This window comes from Metopolophium dirhodum, chromosome 2, assembly GCF_019925205.1.
Source record: "Metopolophium dirhodum isolate CAU chromosome 2, ASM1992520v1, whole genome shotgun sequence".
NCBI lineage: Eukaryota > Metazoa > Arthropoda > Insecta > Hemiptera > Aphididae > Metopolophium > Metopolophium dirhodum.
Window position 1 is genome coordinate 838,134 of NC_083561.1, and position 26,924 is coordinate 865,057.

The window sequence follows — 26,924 nt, forward strand, 5'->3', positions numbered from 1 at the left end:
CAAAATCCAATCAATTGCCAGATGCTGTTGAAAAATATGGTGTCGTACGCATATGCATCTATACAGTTTATACTCACATATTATATTATATTATAATTGTAGGTATTTACGTATTATTTTTTTACTCTATATGGCATCAAGTTATTTTAGCTATATAATATAAAATGACGATACGCCGGTAAAATCCAAGTTTTGATTTACTCGTTGACGTATTAATTTAATTATATTAATTAAAATGTTTTCAAAAAATTCTCACTATATCGGAGAAACTATATTTTAGAGTTAAAAACTGCGACGTCAGTATTAAATTATTTTAGACATGCAACATATTACGTTACAGGTACTATATGGTAGGTATAGGTATATCATCAGTATAGGGTCGAGAAGTATATATAAAAACCGTTTATGTCACTTTAAACTTATTATTTTAAATTAAATTCTTTTCGATCGATTTTTTTAACAACTAAAAAACAGTTCAAAATTCTACGCTGCAGCTTTTTAATCCAATACAGTGGGGTCGTTTTATAGATTCTAAATTAGGCTGAGTGCAATGCCGAAAGTCGCAGCTACCATATAATATTATTATTGTACTGCATAATCTATAATGTGTGCCCATTTACGGACCAAAGTGTTTCCCTATTCTCTATGGATCCCATTAAGGCTGGTCTGTCATTGTTTTTTTGTTTTTGTTTGCATGTCGCCGCACAGACAATGCGCGTATACGTTTATATTATTCCGGTCTGACATTTTAACACGTCCCAGCAGGTTGTCGTGTTACTATTTTTTTTCTTCCTTATCCTTCGCTCATGCATTTCATTCATCAACACACGCCTTTCTCCTCTTGCCCCGCGTGCAGCGCATTTGACGTATGCGCACGCGTACATTATTCGTATGTGTTGTGTGTACCTATATATAAAACAACGGAAACAAGATCATCTCGAGTGCTATCAAGATTGAACGTGTTGGTAGTGAACCTATATAGTAGGAAGGTATATATAAAAAAAATAATTGTATCGATACACATATTTTGTTGGAAAAATATTGAATGGCTTTTGTCATTTTAACATTAGAACTTGTGGGCGAAGTCACGTAGGTACATGGAAATCAATAGATATATTATGCGCGTGGCCAGTGATTTTTTTTTTATTTATTTGTTTACATGGCGTTTTAGTTTGAGTTGCACAACCGGATAGACATCGTATAAATTTACATCATGCCATTGTGGTTATGTCTTTGAGACAATCACGATTGAAACAGTCAAACGTACCTACATATGATACAAAGCAGCTCATATTTTACCGAATTATGCTGTGTCAGTACCACTACAGAACTTAAATAGCATTAAATCTAATTATAATCACCGGTTGATAGTTAATCCTGCTTTACGTCTATCCATACGCACGCAGTGGGAATTAATATCTATGTTTAATTATTGAACCTCTACAGTATTAACATAACTAGTCCTGTACGTTTGTGAAACAGTCGAAATTCATTTAGGCATTTGTTGTTGCTCGGTTAGTGGTTGCCCATTATCTGTTCGTGCTGTCTTGCCGTCTTACAACTAACGGTCGGAAATACGTACAATTATTTAATGACAATTATATAATATGTAATAAATATACTAGGTACATCATGTATGCAATCAAGCAAACGAAAAAAACGTTATCTCTTATAATATAAGACATAGGTACAACATTCATAAATTATAATTTTTTTTTTTTTATAAGTAATAATTTATTACTAATAAACAATCTGTATCATTAGCTAGATGCTAGACGCAATAACGCAATAAAAATATGTGATAAAGGTTACAATTACCTGGTCATGTGAATTTTGTTGAAAGAAGCCACCCAATGATGACATTTTCTGTGATCCAATATAACTAAGTAATTTTTGTTCGATTTTGCACACATAAAAAACCAAAAAAAATATTTTATATTGCAAATACATTATTGTAATATTAGAATATTAAATAAATGCATTTGGGATAACGTGTATGTTCAATAAATAATAAGGCGTAGAAGAACACACTACCCAAACTATTGTAATTTCGTATAATACCATACACAATACACTATACACCGCAGTTTACAGAACATATACAGAACATTTAAACATCGATTATAGGCGTTTTTGTCGTATATATATATATATATACATAGATGTAAAAAAATACCCTAATATACACAGGTTATATAGGTACGTACCTATGAACTGCAGACAATGATATTTCGACGCATGAGTCATGACAATAACAAATGGGCTGTAAATCAACTTCCCCTTTCTTTTGCACGCGACTCGACCGCCTGGTGGAGCCACAAGTAATTATAATTCTGTTTTTACTACCCAGGTACTACACCAAACCGTAGGGAAAATAATACATAATAAACAAATGCGATCGGTATATACCTTTGCCGAGCCCAAGAAGACCCCCGAAGGTAATTATATTTTATTGGACGTTCGTGACTGGCTAACGCGGCTTTTGGTGTATGTAAAAACACGTTTACAATATTGTACATGGGGTGTAGACGTGTAATATCGGTGAACGTTCAGTGAATTGTGTGTCTCAGTAACGTTTTTTTCTTTCGTTTTATACCCTTTATACACCCCGGTCGGATCGGCATCCTTTTATTTGGCCGCTTTGATGTCGAAAAGACGATATTTTCTCTAAAAACGCTGATATCATAAATATATTTCATATGTTGTCGGCGGTGTATTTCTTGTTCGTAGAGGCATTTCGGTAGATGAAAAAACCGAATTTGGCCTTCAGTATAGGTCTCTTCTCGCTGTCCGACGCCATAAATTGGATTTTACATAAATATATAAGGAACACGATATATTGACCGTGCTTGCGGACCACAATTGGGTTTTGAAATAAATACGGTTCGGTGTATAATAAATATATACTTATACATACATGCTTAAATAACTACCATTCAGTACAGCTATATCGATCCGTACAATTATTACCTTTCTAGATATTATATTTTTTAAGATAATAATAGCTTGAACGATCTTATAGCTGTACACTATAGGTAGCTATTACATGGTGTTCTATATTTTTTTAACGTTTACCGTCACACGGCGCCAAGGCTGGATCCGGAACAACGCAAAGTAAATACAATTTTGTGTCTGTTTACAAACGCGAGCATAATATTTTGTAGAACTTTTAACATATTATTTATATACGTTTAATATTATTTAATATAATATATTATTATCATCCATTTTATTCTGTTCGTTTCGTACTATATATTATTGTATTATAAGTATACGAATTCGTATAAATGAACTTTTAGCCAGCCTTGTAATTTGCATATTGGAATTTCCCCTTGTTTGTTTGTTATGTTTTACAGTGACGAATTTAGAATAATAAATGCGTACTTGTATATTATGTATACAACACTCGGGCGATGTGTCATCGAGGTGCAAAAATTCACCCACCACAATGTCTTGCGTGTATTAAGACCGTTATTTCAGGTCTCTGACGTTGCCACCGCCGCCGCCCATTTTTTGCCTTTTTGCGTTACGCAATCCGTTAACACGCATTAAAAATATTACAAAATAATGGCGATCGATTAAACTCTATACACATGCAAATAATAGAGCCTATGCGCCGATGAGATCATAATAATAAACGACTTTTCACTGTACCTATACACTCAGCAGTGCACATCAGATAATAATAGTCGTTTAAAAGTGCATTGTCGAGTAAATTTCTTCAGTCCTACATATATAGACAACTATTTTCAACAAAAGAAATCACGCTCGACACGCTAATGGCCGCCGATGCTCACGGTTGTATAAATACGTAATAATATTATTTAGGTACATATCTATAAGTAACGCGTGTACACCGTATATAGGTACTATGAATTATAATATATTTAATGTACAAATGCACGATATATTGTTGCGCAGAATATAACTCGCCGAAGATAGATATTTCTAATACATCAAAAAGTACAATAATTAATAATTCGTTCAGCAGAGTATTCTATACTGATCGTGGTATTAATATTAAACGTCGTTCTTTTGAAGTACCTTAAGAATGCTTTTTTCCCATCATAATTTTTTATTATAATTGCTGTCTAAAATGTATACTTCGGTAGGTGTAGAGGTATATTAGTATAGGTACTTATACTAATTAGTAATAATTACGTATTTGACTTGAGTCAAATCTTCGAGTGTTATTTATAGTATAGTTACCTACCTAGATTGAAACAATTATTATGCCATCATGTTATTATTTACTTAAATAATAATAGTAATAATAATAATAAAAAAAAAACGAAATTGATTCAGTCATTTTTTTCCTTAACGCGTTAACCAATTATAATAGATCACTGTGTGGTACCATTCCATAAGAGATTCGAAAATAATTTTCATCTGATGAAATTAATATTTGATGTGCGCCCATTAACTACACCCGGTAATTACGTTTCCTCCTCTTTCCAAAATATTCAACCATAAATCCCCATAACTCATCGTACACACTTCAACCAGAGTTGATAAATTTATTTTTAATTATCGTAATATCTGTTAAGACTCACATGTGTGCCACATTCCTTCTCGGGCCGTGTTGCGTGTAATAATATAAGTCAACCGAAACCGAATCGTCCTATGCTGAACACAGCTCATTACGTTTGCGAATTTCTAGTAAAACCATAAAAATTCCAACACTGAAAATTGACATATTTTTCTGATGAAACAATATGTGAAAATCTACCACCTCATGTGTCACAGGTAAATAAGTTTGGTAAATTTCGTTCTGATCTAAACAGTACAACACGCAGTTTGAAAGCGTTTCCGAAGCATAAAAAATAACTTTTTTTTTCACATTTTGACAAATAAATATTTTGTTTATGACTGTATATAACGTATAACGCAGTGAAGCCTTTACTATTGTTATCTTTAGTAATATGTCCGTATATACAGTTTATTTATCATTTCTTTTCGCACGGTACGGTGACATTATGTACCTACTTCGTTCTTTTTATCGTTTGGCACTGGATTATGCAGTATTTCTCCGTGGGAGCTTATAAAACTCACATACTTTTGCGAGGGGTTGAATGTAAATCGATCCCCGGTTCTTGTTAACATGCGGGGTAAACAAGATGAAGAAATATAATATTATTATGTGGTATATTATGTTTTTGTCATACGAAAATTTTTATCACTTTTTGAACATTTAAGCAAAAAATAAATGTAGATATTATTATGTAACGTTTTTGAGTAATTTTAATCTATAATTCAATAATTTTGTTGTCACTCGAGGAAAATATAATATGTTTAATAAACACGAATGATTTACAAATACTACCCTTGTAATACATTATTATTTTTTTTAAGTTTATTTATAATGGGTATCGATTACATGTCAAAGATAAAAGAAGCCAGTAAAATGCAAGTTGCAGTTTAGTTTAAAGAAAACAATATAATATACAATACACGCCTTATATACGCTAGATCGTCTTGTATTACGTCCCTTCCTTAATGGGATTCAGAAGTCGTTTTCTGTGGTTTTCGTTCCCCCGCCGCCTCCAACGATCGGGTTTTACACCAAGGGTTTCTTGAGCCCATTAACTATAAAAATCCGTTCGGAAAAGTCTGTGTACGAAAGCCCTGTGAAAGACGGCTGCATGTTATGCAGTATTATAGTAAACGAATTTTACTACAGAAGTACGCACACCGTATACACACCCGTCTTCTCTGGTTTATTCTTTGTACGTACATTGTAAAACATTGAGGATAACTTGGTTTTTTTTCTTCATTTTTTTCATTATTCTTTTGTAAACAACACAGTTCTGCGCATATAACAATAGATGTAGTTTAAATACGTTGTTTTTTCTACTCTTCTCGTGTTCGCATAAGCCATTGCCATCGAGACGAAAAAATAAAAAATAAAAGTGCTCTGTTAACAACAAAAATGTACTTCAAGACACGGAAAACTGTGGTGGTGGTGGTGTTTGAAAACTTTTAACATAAACTAGTTCTTAGAGCGAATCGCATTAAAGTTAAGTACGATATTTGCAGCCGAGATGAAAAAGAAAGTCACTACATTCAATTCTTATGTACTCTCGGTGCCTATAGTGCCTACCTACTCGAGCATTTTATTCAATTTTGAATAGGATCGTTTCAATTGAACAGGGAAATTAAGTATAATAATATACTTGTACACAAAAACCATTTGTCGTCCCTTCTCGGTTTTATAAATACAATTCGCTTTAAATTCTCTGCTGGATGACGAGGATGCATTGTGGAGCGGCATTGGTGGTGGCTATAACAAATCACCGATGACTTGTTAGATATCCAAAATTAAAAATTAAAAAAAAAAAAACCTGTAATCGAAACAATAACTCGAAACCCAAAGATAACCATCGAAATATTATACACTGGGGACCCTGAGGCCGTTACGTAATAATTAAAACCAGATTTCCTTTCTCTGTCTATACGCCGAACGGCATTTCATATTATAAATTATACTTTGGTGTGATATTTTTGAAACACCGGGCACACATTATGAGGGGGGCGTAGGTGTACCGTTGTCCGTAATCAAAATCGAACGTTCATTAAAAGCTTGTCAAAACATTGTGTTCGGTATGCATGGGATCGTTGTGCGAGGGGGTTTGCTTTCCGGGTTCGATGATAAATTATAAAACTGTTTTTGACCTAAATTATAGTCAGGCTTTATAATGGCTAGGGGGACGTGGTTCGGAGGGAGAAATATTGTGTTATGGTTAATAGCAAACGAGGGATGCTAAAGACTATAGATGTATTGTTTTTCGCACGTCACGTAAATCAACAGCGGTCGGTACTGTAAATGTTTAAAAAACATAAGTTTAGAATATGCTTAGTGGAATTTCTTTAGATAAACTGTGCATTTAGTAATCTTGATCAATTAAGTTGTTTAGTAGGTAATATAAAATATTTTACAGTATAATATTTGCTATTTTAAATTAAAAAAATTAATACACTATACTACTATAGTATTATAGTAAATAGTAGGTAATTACTTTTTTTCTTTTAAATATTTGAACTTTGTGAATATAGGTAAGTAAATTAAAATAATAATTTTATAAATTTGATTGTATACGTATTACATATTATAGGTAATACCTTTATATTTGTAATATTTATTTAATTTAATGCGAGCTTTAAAAGTCATGATATACAATTTAATCAACCCAATGTTTCTAAATTGTTATTTTAAAGACTTAATAATAATAATATACGTGTACAATATAGGTTTATTTAGTATAATTATGGTTCGTGTCTATTTTGAACATCGCGCGTACAAAAGAAAACTTTACTGGTACCTATATATAGGTATAATTATTGTAAAACAAATGTGTATTCGTGTTTGGGTCGTAAAACGTTTTTCTTATTTCTTTTTGGGTGTTCTCGGCGCATAGTATCATAAACGTGTATATAGTCTTAATCGAAAACCACATCTAAATGTTTTTTCTTCTTTTTTCTAATCGAATTATGCGATAAGTCCGCGTGCAGCGCCACGGCGTAATGCTGCTGCAGTCGTGGCTATACGGATTCGCGATTGAAAATCTCGTGCACTCGTTTCGGATCGTGCAGCAGACTTTGCCGCTGCGACCCGCGACCCACCGGGTTGATGTGCGTAATGGTATACAATAGTATTAATAGTAATAATAATAATAATAATAACAACAACCATAATATATAATATATGCCGTACTGCAGCGGACAGCATATTGTAAAAAGAAGAAAACTCAAACGCATTTATAAACGATAAAATAATAATAATAAAAATGCAACCGACGAGAACAATGAATCTTTAAGCGCACACGGCGATTGCTGTAGTAATGAACGACGACGACGACGATTTCGTGTCCGGCAATACTGCTGCAGCGGCGGCGGACCACCCGGACACCAGCTACCGGCGACAAATCAATCCCGAGAGATCGGCGTCGTAAGATATACACACAAACCGGCTGCTGCTGCAGAGTGCGATTGCCCGCCGCAAGTTAATTAGAAAGAAATGGAAAAACACGAGGCGAAATAATATTTATATATATATATATATTTATGTGTGTGTGTGTACAATCGATGCACATATTATTATATATTAAAATGATGACCACTATGTATATAATATATTATTATAATATACCTACACAATATACATATTCTTATAATACACGAGCACCGTGCGCGCTGTTCTTATCTCTAAACGCGGTCTTAAAATCCAGAAAGAATAGACTCGCCGACCGTTTTACTAGCGACTAATTTATGTGAGTTTACCTACATCGACCGTGGTATAGTTGTGTAATACACACGATGACAATTCAGGATCATTAATTTAATCTACGACTTTTGACCCTCTTATACGGCGTACAATTTATATGGTTAGTCGATTCGATTTGGTTTATGTTCCGTATATAATATATACTTGATGGTTTTTTTTCTCGTACTACCCGAAGAAAGAAAAGCGATTTTTACTGTAATGTATAGCCGCAATGCCTATCTTGTTTTTCATTTGTTTTCCAAATGGACAGTTTGTTTTGATTTTTCGTCAACGATTAGATAATGACGGGCAAGAACGATTTTGGTTAAATTCATTTTTTATTATATACTTATTATGGGTGTGTGTGTGTGTATGTATTTTGAATTATCAAAGTTAATTATTAGTTGTTCCTATATATTATGTTTCGGACATTTTAATTTGTATACGTGCTTATAACTTTTATTGATCGGCTCACTCGTGATATCGAATAATAATTGGAGTGATATAATACGGCCGTGTGTTATTAATAAAGTAATAACTGTATACGAATTTTTATGGTATGAAAACTCACATACATCATAAAAAAAACAAACAGATATAGATGGTAGTTTTTTTTAAATTTCTATTCCTACCTATAGGTACATTGGGTAATGGGTATACGTCAATAATTAGGTCGTGATGGTTCGTTCTTTTTTTCGTGCGTTTATGTGTGGGAAATGTAGTACGTAATAAGGTCGGAAATCGGATAACCCGTGGGTCGTCATAAATCTGCCCTGTTAATTAAAAGAAAAAAACACCACGTGTCCAATTAACGACAAAACAAACCGTAACACGAAACCGATTCGACGCATGCAAATGGTCCGCGGGCTTACGATTTGTGGTTCGTCCTTCATTTCCCAACGAATGATATAATGCTGGTTAGGTACGTATTAAGTATATATATGTTGCAGTGGCACAGTGGTGATTCCGGTTGAGATATAGTTTTACTCTGAAAAAAGGTAAAAAAATCCATCGAAAATGTCAGTTTAAATTTCATATGTACGTTGATAGTGTGTCTGCGCTATACGAGTTACGATGGTTTTCAAAATTATGTTTTCCCGAAAAGACAATCGCGCCGGACGCGCGTGGGTGGTCTGACTGTGCCGAAAAACAATAGTCCACGACGACGACGACGACAACGACAAGAGCCCTAGATTTATGTGGTCGCTGCCGTGTAATGAAGAGACTTTAATAATAAAGCGATCGTGCATATAATGTATACCAAGCTCGGCGCGTATAACCGGTCGTGGCGGGATTAAACAGTAGTAGTATATATTATAATATAGTAGAATTACGTATTATTATTATATATTATAGTGGTAGTTCGAAAATTTAGCATAACCAGCAGTCCCATTGTGCACCGGACAAATTGTGTAGTATTTATATGTCCGATTCGTCGAAAATAGGTTTTTTTGTCTACCGCTCTGTTTTGTTTAACATATAATACATTAGTATAAACCGTATTATATACATGTACATACACTTACCCACCCATCTAGAATTTGTATATTTTTTGTTTTTGTGTGTGTCGTTGCTTAATGATTTCCGTTCAAAACTACATGTAAAGTTTAGTGGTGAAACGCAGAAACGCCGAATAATACATAGGTATACATATTATAAACGAACGGGATATGCAACGGACTTTTTAATTTTAGTTTAATCCTTTCTGTCGCCAGCTGATGTATTAATAAAGGGTTGTACCGTGCTGCAATACCGGCCGACGAGACACATTTGATTTGAGCAAAGTTTTGAAATTTGAATAACCTGTAATAATAAATAGCTTTTCAAAAGTTGAAGTGCATGACATAAATTATATGCCCAGCACTTTCCTGCAGCCGACCAAACCTGGTCGCAAACCACTTTATAATATATGCTACAATACATAGCTACAATTTTTTAATTAACTCTATAACATACGCGTATCAGATTATCAAATAAACAATTTTCATATCTCAATTTTTTTCAAAAAATTCTTATTGTTTTATAAATTAGTTTTTCTTCTTAAGTCCATATACCAGCTATAATTTTGTAGATCGATTATAATTATAAATTACTTATAATAATAATTTCATTACGTATATTGTAGTAATTCAATAGGTAGTAATAAGTTATACCTAACTTATAACTAATAACAGTTTTAACCTTTACGATCTCGTTATAATTTGATTAGTGTGCTTTGAGTCAAAATTGTACCTACGTAATAAGCGAGTAACCAAATTATTACGATTTCATAATAGTAAATTTCTTTATTGTATTTTATATAGCTTATACATCTCTGTAAAATATAATATCATAATAATTTTTTTATCATAGACACCTGCCAGTGCGTAATCCGGTGGGAGATGGTCTAGAATCCCGCTCTCTATTTAAACGATAAAAAATGTTTTTGTATCATTGAAATTTAGTCTTATAAAACAAATTTAACACTACTTATTCAAATATAACCTACTGACTAAATAGGTTAGCATTTATAATTGCCAGCTTTTTTCCTACATAAGACATGTATATTAGTAATATCTATCATAAAGTAAAGTATACATGTAACTTGTACGTAGATCCACTATGTACAAGAAAAAAAATAAAAATATTATTGAATATTAATCTCTCTCACTCAACGGATTACTGAGTACCTACGTCGCTGCAGATACCTGCAACTGCAGTTAAATTCACATGTCACACGCATATAAGGTTATTTTTCAAACATGCCAAATAATTGTATATTAACTCTTATCCTTTCGTTGATTGTTAACAATCCGAGAAGACTGCGCACGTTAATTGATTAAACTAAATAACATTATGGTAATAGAATAAACAATTTAACGCATTTTTTTTTTAATTACCGGTACAGAGAGGAAATAACGAATAACGAATGACCATTTTTTTATTATTTGAGTCGTATTGTATAGTAAGAAGCCTTGTTGTATAAATAAATATATGCGTATCGTCGGCATAATAACTTTACTTCACTTTGGATATGGTAGCCAATTCTTCATACGCCTTCGTGGTTTTCCATTTAAAATTCAATTTATGGATCGCAAAAATGTTTTAATGTTCATTCGTATCCATATTCTTGTACATATATACGTCTCGCGTCGGGCGATTAAACACGCTTGTATTTTTATACGTTTTTTTTTTGGCTAAAACATCTCTAAACTTACCATTTAATAATAACTCTACGACGACGTTGAAATAGTGCGGTGGCAATTTTTAATGACATGTTCGTTGACCTTTTATCAGAAAACGTGTTTATATCTATTAAATTGTACGAACGTTTAGATTCGATTATATCATTTCTGCGGATTCGAAAAAAAACATATCGACGGTGACACGTGTGTACACAATTAAATATAGTTGCACAATCATAAAAAATTGCCGAATGAATTGCAATAATAAATTATGATGTTATGTACGAATTATTTGATCTCAAATAGTATAGATGACTTCTAAGTATTATAGCTGTTCCATATTTCTTAACTATAATTATTGTCTTATATAAAATTCTAAGAAAATCAATTACTTCCTAAACTATACCTATCAGACATGACTAATTTTCAATTAATTGGCCGTCATATTATATAATATAGCATTCAGTAATTTTAAAACACCTAATTTATATTTTCTTTACATATAGGTACTTACCTGTATAATATAATATATACAGTCAGCTAACAAACTATCATATCATAATACATTGAAAATGTATTAAACTTTAAAGAACGATATTCGTTCTATTTCACCCATTTCAGCTTTTAAACTCAACAAACAAAAACATATTATTATATCTATGTAGTACCTACAATGTATAATAATAATATTATATAGGACTGTACATTTAATGCAGTAAAAAACCTTAAAAAATGTATTTAAAATTTCAAAAAATCCAGTTCAAAATGCACTCAATATATAAAACGTATAAATGTCTATCAAGTTGTAGATAAGGTAAGAATGAAAAAAAATATTTTTAATTATTTGTATTCATTTACAAAAATGTATAATAATAAAATATTTATTAACAGTTTTAATTAACGGGAATTGTTAAAAAAATAACCATATTATGTAATAAAAAAAAATGAAAAATCGTAATTTATAGGCTAAAATGATCTAAAAATTCAAAAGAATGCCTTCTCCTACAAACCCACAGCCCTATTGGTATAGCATAGAACATATTATTATAAGTAACATAATAATATAATATAGCCCGTTTAGTCAAAATATTACCGCGCAATACAGTGTATTGTCATATTATATAGATAATGTATAGTGTGACCGTTTATGAGCTGTGATATAATATTATACGCGACTGTATAATATTTTAGTACGCTGCGCGTGTACTGTACGCGGGGAGCTTTTCATTGTCATCATCTAATGGACTACACGAACCCGGGACATTAATGAACTAATGGACCTTCGCGTGATCGCGAAACCGCAGCGCCATAGGGGTCTCTGCGTGCCTGGTGCAGCGCCACCATCATCACAAAACCGACTGCAAAGTCATCATCATCCCGCTCCGCACTGATTTCTTCTCGTCCGAGTCCGAGTTGATTAATATACATATACGTTATTATGATATAATGTAACCCGCGCAGCTCCCCCCTAACGGTCGCGCTACTCTGCGGCGGCGTCAAAACAATTTTTTGTATGATTTAAATAAAATATAAATAAAAAATTGTTTACTCATAATACAATACAATATAATATCGTATATTATAAATTCGCCCACAATAATATACACATTACACACGCGGTGTGTGTGTGTGTGTTATATAATCTATTAACGTGTTCTTCAATTATTGCGGGGCGGTAAATTGCGTCGGTCGCGCGGCGCATGGCTCTCGCGGTCGGTCATTAACTATAAAGGTACGCATGTATAGACTTTGTGTATGGACGTCTCACGTCGTATATTATTTACACCTGATTTATGGCCGGCAATAATTATACACACACGTAGGACGTTTGCGCGACACAATTAAATCCCGCGTGTACTGCACGCGATGCATTCGGATCGGATATTTAATGAATTCCTTATAAAGTAATAAACGTAATAATATATTATATTATATAGGTAGGTACAACTCGGATATATTATTATTATATTATATGTACCTAACAGATATATCAATAAATGTATATAATCGATTGGCGAAAAGCTCCGCCGCGGCGGACGTTCGCATTCGCATTTTGTTCTTCAAACAATGATTTTCGAATTAAGCAGTTGAAAGTCTAAAAAAAAATCCGTAAAGTAAGAATCACTTCAACTACGTCCTATAGTATTGTAATATACGCTATATCGTCTTTTGATCCAAGCATATTTTATAAATATATGTATATAGATCTAGGTTTTCCTGTTCCTGCAGCGTTACCCTTCGTATATCCATCATAGCTCGCAAATTATATTTTACAAATATGCGAACGAGGGTTGAATTAAAATCATCAAAACTTTATTTTTTATTTATATTTGCTGACCCATTGAGAATTGTTTGTTTTTATACTAAAGACGAAAATATTACGAGCGAAATTTAATATAAAATAAAAAAGGGTTAAGAGAAACCAAACACTAATTACTTCGGATATGAATGCCGCGCAGGAGTGGGCTGCTCTGCTTTTTAGTAAATGAACTCGTCTCTAGCCATTTTTGTTTTGTCTTCACTATTTTTTTTTATTTAATACTTTTTTATGTATACATATATATATATATATAAAATTAGACGTGTAATTTATTAACATCATATATTTCTTAGCTGTCTTTTGAAATCTCGGTCTACGTCTTTATCCAATTCCACGGAAAAAAATGGCACTAAATTCGTCGTGTACACGTTTGAGGTTTATTGTCTGTGAAATTTGTTCGGGTGCGTAACTTTTATTTTCCACGCAAACGGCAAACATTTTATTTCTTTTACAAATCCTTTGAGTGGTTTAATGTCATTATTTCGATGTCATTGTGCCAGGAATATTTGTTGTTTGAGTATGAAGAATATAGTATATTATGTACAATAATCGACTTAGATACTCAAATACGAATAGGTATAGGAATAGGTATACCTACTATAGGTAGAAAACTTTATTTCCGTTTACGTCGGAGAAGATATTGCGTTATTGACATAACTACATAAGTTGCAGAAATAGAAAACTATAACCCAGTATACCTGCTACGGAATTTTGCGGTGAATTTCAAAACTATTCTAACATAGTATATAATATTATACGCGTTATATAAATGTTTAATATAATTTTGTAAAATTAAATTGGAAACCCGTTGCTTTCGTTTAGCAGATTTATTTGTTTTAGTTGGAAGTGGACAGCTCGAGAAAAAACAAAATTAAATAAAGGGTTGGCAAATCCAATTCAGTAGGTCTGGCATTTGTTCAATTAACTCCTTATTCCTTCTTTCTTCATATACGCAAACATAATAAGCCCAGTACCTTCCTCTTAAAGTTATTACTTTAGTCCACTCAAAAGAGAAAAAGATCATCCTGACAGGAACTGTTCGAAACGATGACGTTTTTCGGGATTGGATAAAAAAATATATGTGTCGGTGTACCTACATGGCTATATGGTGTATATATATATATATGCATTACACATCACATACATGTGAATTGTACTGACACCTCGGGCAAACAGTGTTTGGGCGGTAACCAAGTGATATTGGACTAAGTGTAACACGAGCATTCACATAAAACACCTCTATACATTTCAATGTTTTTTTCCGTGATGTGGATTTCTTATACAGTACCTACCTAACAATATATACATGTTCGGTATTATTTATTTTTCTATATTCCATAATTCCATTATCCTTTATGTGGTCTAAAACACGTTGTGTTACTTTGAACTAATAGGCCGGTATACCAGTATACCTAGTTACAATACATTATTTTTGGGAACATTTTATCTCGTATTCTCGTTGTATTTAAATTTAATTTATACATTATTATAATATATTATAATATTTCCGGTGTTTTCGACGTTTATTATACAGATACATATATTTTCATTAATTTAAAACAAGTTTTAAATAATTGATTTCTAAACGTGGTCAGTAAGAAATATGCCTATTAAAACACTTCCGCCGACGTTTGATATTTGAACAGTGTATACCTACCACCTATGTTCAACGATGAATGGTAAATAGCGTTAAACGTTTCCTCTATATAATATTATAATAATCTACATAAAATACTGCTGCTACCGCGGATAGTGGGCAACCTAACCCAGTATAGGACATACGTCTAATATAGTAGGTAGGCATACTCGGCAGTCGATTATTATTATTATTTTATTTTTTCAAGTAAGCTGCAATAGTGTACAAACGCCGACGATATCTGCGCGAGGAGACGCTACATATACATAACATGTATATAATATATATGCGTCCGATTTCAATTTAACGCCACCGCACGAATCACCTTGTCCAAAGCGCGTGAAATAATACACTCTTAATGGCTTATAATATTATAATATAATACGCGTACAAAACGATTTATTCGGGTGGCCACGTGTGTGCCGTGGATCGTGCCCCCGCGGCTCAAAGAAAAAAAACATATTGTATAATAATAAGAATAATAACGACGACGAAAAACGTTTACCACCGCAGCGGACTCGATGAGCTGATTTCACGGCCGCGCGCTGTCATAACACCGTCGCCGGCGTAGAAGGCACTCGTCCCGCGAGAGAATAATAATATTATGTACACAGCGACCCAGGTGAACGTCGTCCGCGCGTCTGCGTTAAAAAACACACGTGAATCTGTAGACACCGCGTTAAATAGATAATGTGAATCGGCAATGAGTTCGTTAGAAGTGTATTATAATATTTTATCGCATACGGTGTTAGCTCGAGGTGTTTAGCTGGCGGGTTATATATAAGTGGTAAGGGCTATTTTGAAGAAAAAAAAATGTCTTAATATTATTATACAGTTCGATTTTTGTCAATATTTTACAAATAGCCCAGTTTATAACCAATACGCATCCATACATTAATATTATGGTTTTTCGTAATAATGCCTACTAACTTTGTATAATTGTATATCATTTATACCAAAGTATAAAAATGTCCATTGACTGCAGGTCGTACAACTCGTTTCTCGTTATCTTATTTACTTATTTTGAAATTTCCTGTATAAGCCCCGTCAAGTTTACAACATCAACTGCAGCAAACGCATTTATTTTTAATTTTTTCGATGCGACTGCTGACAAGTGTTTGCGCTGAAAATATGTTTATTTTATTTCCCATGTTGTTTGTGTCACGATAAATTTATCTAATTTTTCCTGGATATGACTATTTTTGCTCAAGCCTGTGCCTACCTATATACTGATTGCGCGTCATCGTCTGTCCACCAGTCGGCGAAACGACTGTGTGGTTTAGGACCACGACGTGCAGGCGATGACGAGACGAAATAGGACGACTATCCGACACCGGCTCAGCGAACGCGAGCACGACTCCTGTCCGGATGTTATAGAACGGATGATTCGTGTGATAATGAAGCGAAAACGGAAACGGGGAGAAAATCTTTAGACGCGTACCTATAGGTATACATACTTGTGTGCGCACGCAGAGAGAGCAGAATGCGTTTTTAATTGGATCCACAATGCGAGAAATCATCCCGCGCGCTCGCTCAATTAATCGGCCGCGTAGCTACATAATAATAATAATAATGTTACTATTAATATTATTATATATAGGTATAGGTAGTGTAGGTGTATGTAATTATTATTATACATGTTTAGTCGTTGCGGTATTGTCATTTTCTGCCGACGACACGGTAAATAACGCGTAGTTAAGCTCCGGACTCTTCCCCTATCCCCGTTACCGTGGCCACAAACTCGCTTTTCGTTTATAATAAAATATAATATATAGGTATATATAGCTGCTGACAAAGACCGTACGCAAAACAAAAAAAAGCCCGTATATAATATAATAATATATAGGTACGCTCAAAGGGATATATTTTCGTATATATATATTTGTGCATAATATTTTTTTAACCGCCCTCCCTTTTTTGTGCTCCAACTGCAGAAATTCGATTATCGTATCGATTCGAAAACGCGGCGCGTCCACTATAGCTGCGTAGACGAGCAAACGACATTTACATAATTGGCGTTTCTGCTGTCGCGTCGTATATTCGTCACTATAATTATTATTATCAGCGGTCGGGCGGATTTCGCGTAACAGAAGGTATACGCTCTGAAAACCCGATCGGTCGATCTCTAGATCGCAATCTACATCATATTATATTGTATTATCGTAGTATATAATGACGCTCCTCCGTGTTTTTTATATTTGTCTTTTTTTGTAACTCTCCCCACATGACAACGTAATTTATCATTTGCCAGCTAGCACGTCTCGCCGGGCATTTTAGATTTAATGCGCTTTAAAGTTGACCCCCTAGCTGTATATAGATAATGATATATTATACACATGGTATAAATTCAATAACGCACGACTGTATGTAAGATTTGCAAAGCTAATTAATTCTACCCAATCGTATAAGTTTTATCGTTCGAGTTCATATATGTGCCGTTCAAAAGTACGCTATATGTATAATAATATGTGCATCACATTATATACAACTCGAAAACTAAACTCACAGAACTTTAGACTCCGTTCGTTGTAATAATATTATATACATTCCTACCCCCAACCCCACCACTCCACCATACAGTCCGCACGATCTGTTATAATTTATAAAGGTATACACATTGTATTGTTATTATTATTATTGTTATATTATGTAATCGGCTGTGGGAGACGAACTGGGCCCGCCTCATCACAACTTCACGTCGTCGCTTCGCGAGCTCCCGTCAGTGTTCTGTGCCTATATTATGTGAAGTTTAGTGACCCGCCACTTTGGCTTTACTTTGGTTTCTCGTGGCGTGCGCTCGGCAAAACATAATAGTGTTTATAATAATCGTGTCGCGTTAAAACGTCGGTCGTTAATCACCAACAATATTATTCGTAGCCTGTGCTGCGGCCGTAGTCGTTCGTCAAAGGAACCTTATATTATATTATTATGATTGTTATGTGTGCGTTTGCAGACAAAAGGACGCGGGAAGCGAACACAATTAACACGGTAACTAGAGGGACACGAAAATAAAAAAATTGTTACCATAATAATAATACGCGCGCGTTAGCTAAACGAGACAAATTGTCTTCTTCCTTGTGCAGTCGCCGATCGCGGACGTAAGTCGCGACAGACTTCTCTCTCTATATATATACATATACACACACACATCTACTACATAGCCTATAGGTGTACCTATATACAAGAATCGAATAACTTCCTGTTTTTCGAATTTAATAAATTGGTAAATTGCCTGGCATAATATTGCTTAGCACAAAATATTACGGGCTGATTGCCTTTGTCGTGCATTCTGTAACAATAACTGAACGTTTGCAAATATGTAGGTAGATAATACACGTCATATTGACTGTTGTGCAAGTATATAAACGAGTCTATACGAGGCGAGGACAAATAAACAGACTACACATTAATTTCATTTTGTTTAAAAAACAAACACGTGTGTTGGTCAAAATAAATTATTGACTTGGCAGAAATATATTTTGAATTATTTTGTTGGTTTTATGTAAGTATACATTTACGAATTATTATACGCTATATATACTGCTATGTCTTTCCGTCTTATAAATATATTTATTTATAATTGTTTTGTTGAGTAAATTGTTTTAAAAACACAATGATTTTTGTCATAAAAAAGTCTACACTCTTAATTTAGACTTTAATGATAGGTATTATATAACAGTTTTAGGCTTTTTTATATGTAGATGCGTATTGGAATCTATAAATATAATTATAAACCTATATATGTTTTGTGATATTCGAATGATTAAAAAAATAAAAAATGATTTGAATAATCAAACACGGCGTTTGTTTAATAACATTTTTTATTCGGCCGGAACCGCGCACCGCTGTAGCACACCGCATGCCAAAGACTTGCGGTCGACAAACACATAAATATATATATATATAATATATGAGGACATGAGTTTTTTTTTCGGTAACACCATATAGGACGCACTGTAATCCTAAACCTTCATCGCATAACAACCGTACCGGATTATTTTAACCAGCCGGAACAGTAATAGAAGTATACACTATTTAGGTGTCGCATTATCGTGCGTGTAACCCCAAAGCGGATACGCATCTCTTATTTTCCATACTTTTTGTTCTCCCGGTGACTATATTATACACGTATATTACATAATGTAATATACTAATACTATAGACTGCAACTGCAGCAGCAGGAGCAGCAGTTATAGTACGCATGGACTGTCGTCATCACCACCGCTCCATAACACACACAGACCCCAGTAATAATATATATTATTATGTTTAGGATTTTCGAACCAGTAGCATTAGCATAAAATTTATAACACCGCTCTCTGTTAGTATAGTTCGTAGTAGTTTTTCACCCGAGGATAAAAATGTACGTATTCTCGTTGACTCCCATTTTCGTTATTGTTGTGAGTGTGTGTTTGACGCCCACAAAAATTATACATACCTAATAATAATAATAAAAATAATAAAAAAACTCAGTTCTTTTGTCACACGACGGGGGAGGTAAGACGTCGTCGTGGGTACCTACCGACTGAATCGATCCGGTCGCGACAGAAGAGGTTAGGTCATCGCGAGTTTGTAACTACCTATTATTACTATTATTATTTTATAAATATTTCATGCGTTATATAAGAAGAGGCAAAGGTACCTATATATATATATATAGCGGGTTTTGCTGCTATAATATATAAAGGTATTATTATATTATAGGTATACCTATACTACCTTTATATTATATTATTATATCCTTCCGTATAATATAATAGTTCTCACTCGTGTCAACCGGCTGGTGGATTGAAGCCTGACGTTGATTTATTAACTAGAGCTGCAATTAAGAGGGTTGGAGAAGTAGAGAGAAACTGTACAGTGCACACACACACACACACACACACACACATACTGTCGTGCAATGCCGTGTGTTTGATCTGATAAATTATTGGCAATATAAACTCCGGTGGACGGGTTTTTTTTCTTTCCCTCTTTGTCCTCTTAACTCGTTACGTTGTTGCTTTTTTCTTATTCTTTAGTGTTTTTATCCTTCCTTCTTTCTTTCTCTAAAATACTTAGGTACAATAATTTGATTTATACCTTAAAGAAGAAAATTAAAGTAAACATCTGGAAGAAAGTCTTCGACTTTATCGCGACGGATTCCACACTGCGGATGAGGCAGCATCGTTTTCGTCGTCATCGTGTCGTCCCTAGCTATATAATATTATGTAGTGTGGTACCTACGGTCAGGTCGGATGGTTTTTTTAGGCGTTGTCGTTTTAGTAGCCGGTTTCGATTAATCTTCGACATCATCAATCAAAATCTATTGTTATTTACTTTTACACCTCATGCGAAGCTCCTTGTTCGACCGAATTCATTACCTGTATTTGTACGCGTCGGGCGACAGAGTAATCGACTTCCCTCCCCCATTGTCGGGTGTTATATGTATATATTTTTTTCATTAATCACGTCTCAGACAATACGAATTCCATTACTACCCATACCGGCGGCACGCGAGAATAATACGGTTTCAATATAAATCGTTCGATGCCGTTCGTCGTCGTCGTCGTCGTCGCAGTCGTCGTCCGTGTCCTATATGTATATTGTATACTCTACGCCTATATAATATAAATACCTATGTATGCACTCGTATATTAGAGTATGTATATTATAAATACACAGTATGATAATAACAATAATATACTCATCCAACAACAAAGACCCCAAAGGCAGGTGCACCACTGGACTCGACCATATTGCGGTCGACCGAAACTATACATATAGAGTGTGTAGTAGGTATATATACCTACACATAAGGGTTACCAATACAATATATATAATAATATTATATAGGTATATATACCTCGCTCCGACGCCGCCGCCGGACCCGTTTCACTGCATCTACACGTTTGCTGCAGAAGCGTATATCCTTGGAGCAGGCATACATTTACATTAAAACACACACACTCGCATATACATGGTGTGTGCAGAGTTTTGTGTATATGTCGTTTCGGGAAAATAATATGTATAAATCCTTCCTTAAATATACGGTGTAGGCATGTTTGCATAGGCTTAATGGGTCGTCCCGCCCGAATACATATAGTGCATATATATATATGTATGTATGAAGTGAAACGGGAAACGGTCGTTTTTGTTTTGTTTCGTGCGGTGAATCGGAGCCGATGTATATATTCCGCGGTCTCTCTAGCAGCCGACGGATACCGCCGCCGCTCCCTCGGAAACGCTGCGTCGTTGATTGATTGTCTCCCGGAATACGCGTGCACTTCTCCGCACGGAGCACGCATATGTCTTTCGTATATTTGTGTAATCCGTATGACTAACAAAATAAACAGAGTAAATTATACACACGGCGAACGCGACTGCAGCCACCGTGACATGAATGCGGGCAGTTTCGCTAAAAAAAAAAAAAAATAATAATAATATACACATATTCGAGAGGAGGGCTCTATCGTTAATGCATTTCGACGTCGATATAATATTATACACGTACGTTTTCATTGTATCGAATTTCGTTGTTTTTCGTTTAATGCGTTGGACCGATTTCTATATATACATAATGTTATTATAGCCTGGAGAGTATAATGTTTATATATATATAGTCTCCGCATCGCCGTTATTTGTCCTACACATAAATATTATATATGTGCACGTATGAGCATTGTATATAATACGCGAGTATGATATGACATTATATATAATAATACGAAATTATATGATATTATAGACGGTGTATGTACGCGAGTAATGGAATTCAGGACGAAATCGCCTAAACTAAACAATATTGTATAATAATAATATGTGGATCCCATGACTTGGCGCCGTGTTATATAGCGGGGGAGAGAGGCAGTAGCAGCCCCGGGCGTCGAGTTTTTAGTGGCGCCACACATTTTTAGATTAATGTTTTATTTTTGTATATTAGATATTTATTATGTGTACCTACCTAAAATTATATTATTATATTGAGCGTAACTTAAACGTGGTTGTTTTTGCTTTTTTTTTACAGACCTGAAGAAACCGTTCACGTCCGTACCGTATTCGGTGAGTGTGGAAACGGACCGAAACGTTGAGCTCCGATGCCTGCCACCGGACGGCGTCCCACCACCCCGGGTGTACTGGCTACGGAACAACGTGGCGATCGAACCGGACAACAACATGATCGTGTCCAGCGAGGGAAACCTGTTGATCGGCCAGGCCCGACTGCAGGACACGGCCAACTACACATGCGTGGCCGAGAACGTGGCGGCCAAGAGGCTCAGTGACCCGGCGCTGCTCACAGTTTACGGTGAGTTTTCTTTTGCAAGTGTTATATGCTATTATATATGACATGCGTCCACGCCACGTGGTTAGGCGTGGAAGTATAACAAGATCGTTCTCGTTAAAAGATTGTATTGAAACTTTGAAGTATATACCTATCAATGTAGTACTTGGACCACACAAAATATACGTAGCCATATAAATAAGCGCCTATACTGTTATCGATTTATACCAATAGCTAGAAGGTAGGTACCTCTACCTATATGGCAAGTACCTACGACCTAACCTAATCACTATTAGCTGCAGAAATAGGGAAGTGAGTTTAATGCACTAAAAACCTGTTAAATATAAGCATGCACTTTTACTTTTAAAATTGGCGCATTTTGCTCCGTACAATTTATATTTTTTAATTAAATCTTTCCAATTTACAAAAAAGTTCAAATTCAAGATCTTATAAGTATATGCCTAGCTGTTTTTGAAATTTTAAAATCACAATAGTAAAAACTTACTTATACTTCTTTAAATGTCAGCTTTGTTGGGTATAGGTACTAAAATTGAAACAATTTTGCAATTTTTGTAAATCTTTTAAAAATAAAAACCAAAATATTTTGAAAATTTTATCATGTCTAAAAAATGCCAACAATTCTAGTATAATTAATATTTAGTAAAACTATAAAGTCCAACAGTCATTTATTTCTGACGATTCTTTACAAAAAAACCTAAATTGATTTTGTTAAAAACTGGTGTTGGTGGAAATATAAATTACATTTTCCCGCTGGTATATATTACTGGGAATTCCCTAATTTTCATCAAGTACCAACTAGATAAAAATTTCTCTTAGGGAAAAAAATTGCAAAAGCATCAATGGTTCTGGCTTCCATTACTTGCTCACTGTTACTTTTCCGCTTCACTTCGTTGATATATTACTATTAATAGATGTAGATGTAAGAGATCATACGTAAACCGCTCATCGATATAGCAATACGCGACGTCTGTTTTCTCCAACCATGATGCCATTTCCACTATTCGGCAACGTGCCGATGCGCAGCGTAAAGTATGGACACTCGTGGGCCGGAGTATACGCATTACGCTATACGCATTACGGCCGATTTGAGTTTCGACGATTTTCCAGTAGTCAAAAACGCATTTTCCGGTAGAGAGGGACGCTCTGCTCGCGTGTGGTCGTCGATACCTATATATAGTTTATAGGTAGTAAAAACCTGCGATTTTTTTCGGTTTTTATCGCGCGCGCGTTAACTTCTCCGGGTCTCCGACAACGCGGCTGAAATCGACGTTCGTGTTCCGCTCGTCAATATATAATATACGTGCGTATATAAGAAATGCAACGCGTCTACTACCGAGGAGCGGTTTATGGCCTGTTGCCCTTCTGCGCGCTCATTTGTGCGTTGGATATTTATTTTTTATTATTATAATTTTTTTTCCCGGCGCCGTCCGCCGCCGTTCCTTCGCGACCAGTGGCGGCGGCGGCGGCGGATCGTAAAATAAAAGAGCGCACATTGACGTTATGTGCACGCACATTTCGTACGTGTATATAATATGATATATACATATTATTATATATAGTTTTAAAACGAATATATAGGTCGTGTATATGTAGATAATAATATATATTATGGTGTATATAAATATATAATATACTACACAGTATTATAATACAGTAGTGGTAGCCCTTCTTCGCGTTCTATGCAAACACGCTTCGCCAATATCGTGTGCCCGTCATAATAAATTTACATCCACCGTCACGACGACGACGGTGCGTGTGTGTATATGCGCGTTAGAATTTATATTATATTCTAGGATGAATCCGTCGCCGTATGTTATATAATATTATTATTATTATTATTATACGTGAGCCTGGTCGTATAGCTGCAGTAGACAGAGTATTTTTCGATCAGTCGTCGATGTTGTTTATCGACGGCGGCAGTAGCGAAAAAATAAAAACCTCGTCTGCTTTCCTCAGCACGAAATATAATATAATGTTTCGGATTGCGTTTCGGCGTTTATTATTCACAAGCTAGATAAAAGATTTCGTATGTATACACTTTAAAAACCACTCTCGAGGTCAACGACGTAGAAAACGGCGTTGAAAACGAAAAGCCGTTGATATACTACCTCTATATAATATATTAATAATATATTTATAATACAACACGCATATTATTATTTCATAATATATTATTCTAATAAACTATATATACGCGGGGTCGAGATGAGGGGTATCTTGATAATATTCCGCTCCGCCCGTTTACAATTATTAGCATCATAATGCGCGTGGCTACGTATATGTTTCCTTTCCGAAGATATTATTGTCAGCGTATTACACGCGGCTGTGGGTTAGGTTATTTCGTTTCTTTGATAAAACCAAACTCGTGAATAATAACGCGTCTCGAAACTTGGAATTTTTCTTTTTACAATTTTTTACTTCGAATCGAGATTGAATTAATTGAATTGTTTATCATTATATACTGTTCCTATAAACGCATTACACGCGATATGTACATAATATATACTTATGAAGTTATGAGTTATGTATACATGTACATATTATATTCACACGCACTCATCATTAGATGATATTATAGCTGATATATTATTATATATTTTGTAAGCGTGATTAAAAAACTGTGTTGTAAGTCAGAATGAATGGGCTAACTTCACATGTTCAAAAGTTTATAGCCGCCACCTGAATGCACTTCATGACAGTCATGACTTGAAAATCGTATGAAGAGACTTGCAAATACGTACTAGCTAATCACTAGATTTCATTTTAAACGGCCGATTTCGAAGTTCTGGGTTTAAAAAAGTGGGCTATGCGTGAAGTTGGTTTAATTTATATTTTTTTGATTTTATGGTGAAAGATTGGACTTTCACGTTCTAAAAATAGACTTTCAAATAACTTTAAAAATAAAAGCATGAATTAAAAAAAAATCTGGTTCTTAGGTGGGCCAACATCACGAACGTTTGACATAGCTAGGTAGGTATATAACTTATAATATACCTACCACTATATAAATACAACAAGTATATAACATTATTATTTAGTAATGTATTATTCTAATTTATACGAGCGGTCGAGATGAAGTGTATCTTGATAATATCCCGATCCACAATGCCTGTACCTATATATTTTACCTTTCCGAAAATATTATTTTGAGCGTATTACACACTGTTGTGGGTATATGGGTTAGTTTATATCCTTTTTTTGATGGACCCGTAAACCATACTCGTGAATAATATATCGCGTCTTGACACTATTGCAATCATTTTTTACAGTGTTTTATTTCGAATCAAGATTGAATTAATTTAATGATTTTCATTATATCCTTGGAAACGCATTGTATACGATATATTTATACGTATACACACACGCACACATGCATCTAATATTATAGATATATTATATTACGTTTTGTACGCGTGATTAGAAAACGGTGTTATTTACTGCACTTTATATTATTATAGTCATCACAAAAACATTAAACAAATAAACATAAAAATCAAATGAAAAGTATAATATTTTTATGTATGGTAGGCCCCTTTATGTGTTCTTCGAAAAGGTATAAATAAAATAATATTTTTTTGTTTCCTATAACGGTTTTACGATGATGGTTTTTGACTATTAATTCGAAATGCAATAATACGACTCTCGAAGGTTTGCACCTGTCGACGCTTTCGTTCGTTTTCTTTTTTATGCCCGATTTTTAATCTTTTTCTTTCTCTTTTTTAATCAACTGTGCCTATAGATTTTCAACATACATTTAATGGTGACCATAAATTGACTAATGAAAACAAATGATTTTACTTGAACGTTATTTCTAAGTAACATTAGGTATGATATTTTAAAGATAACCCGTGAAAAAAAAATTGAATGAATATTATTTTCCTTCGTTAAATCATTTGTTCGTTTATAGTCTCATTAGCGATCGCTGGTCTAGTTAGGCACTCCTTTAAAATAATGGCCTATAAAAAAATTGCGTAACGTTCTCAATGGATTTTATTCGAAAAACAACATTAAGTGTGCATAGAAAATTATTCTAAACCTACATATTATACAACACGAAGTTTTACCTCGGTCCCGCCCACGCGCATCCACGCACGTGATATATATTATATACTTATAAATAAAACGTTTCGCCAAGGATATATACCAACGACGATTTGTATTCAAACGTTTTACCCGGTCGTATTTCACGGTTCCCCCTTAAAACAACCAGCTACCACTACCGCCACCAACGACAACTACACCGCACCTACACTCTTCCGGCC

The 26,924-nt window shown here is 34.4% G+C and overlaps 1 protein-coding gene across 2 annotated transcripts in view; it reads left to right on the plus strand.

Moving 5' to 3' along the window:
- LOC132939308 (netrin receptor UNC5B) overlaps window positions 1-26,924 on the plus strand; it is a 126,507-nt gene that overhangs the window by 48,713 nt on the left and 50,870 nt on the right. For both annotated transcript variants that reach the window (XM_061006399.1, XM_061006400.1), the window contains exon 4: window positions 22,387-22,665. In XM_061006399.1, coding sequence (XP_060862382.1) covers window positions 22,387-22,665 — 279 coding nt within the window. The remainder of the gene's footprint in view (window positions 1-22,386; window positions 22,666-26,924) is intronic.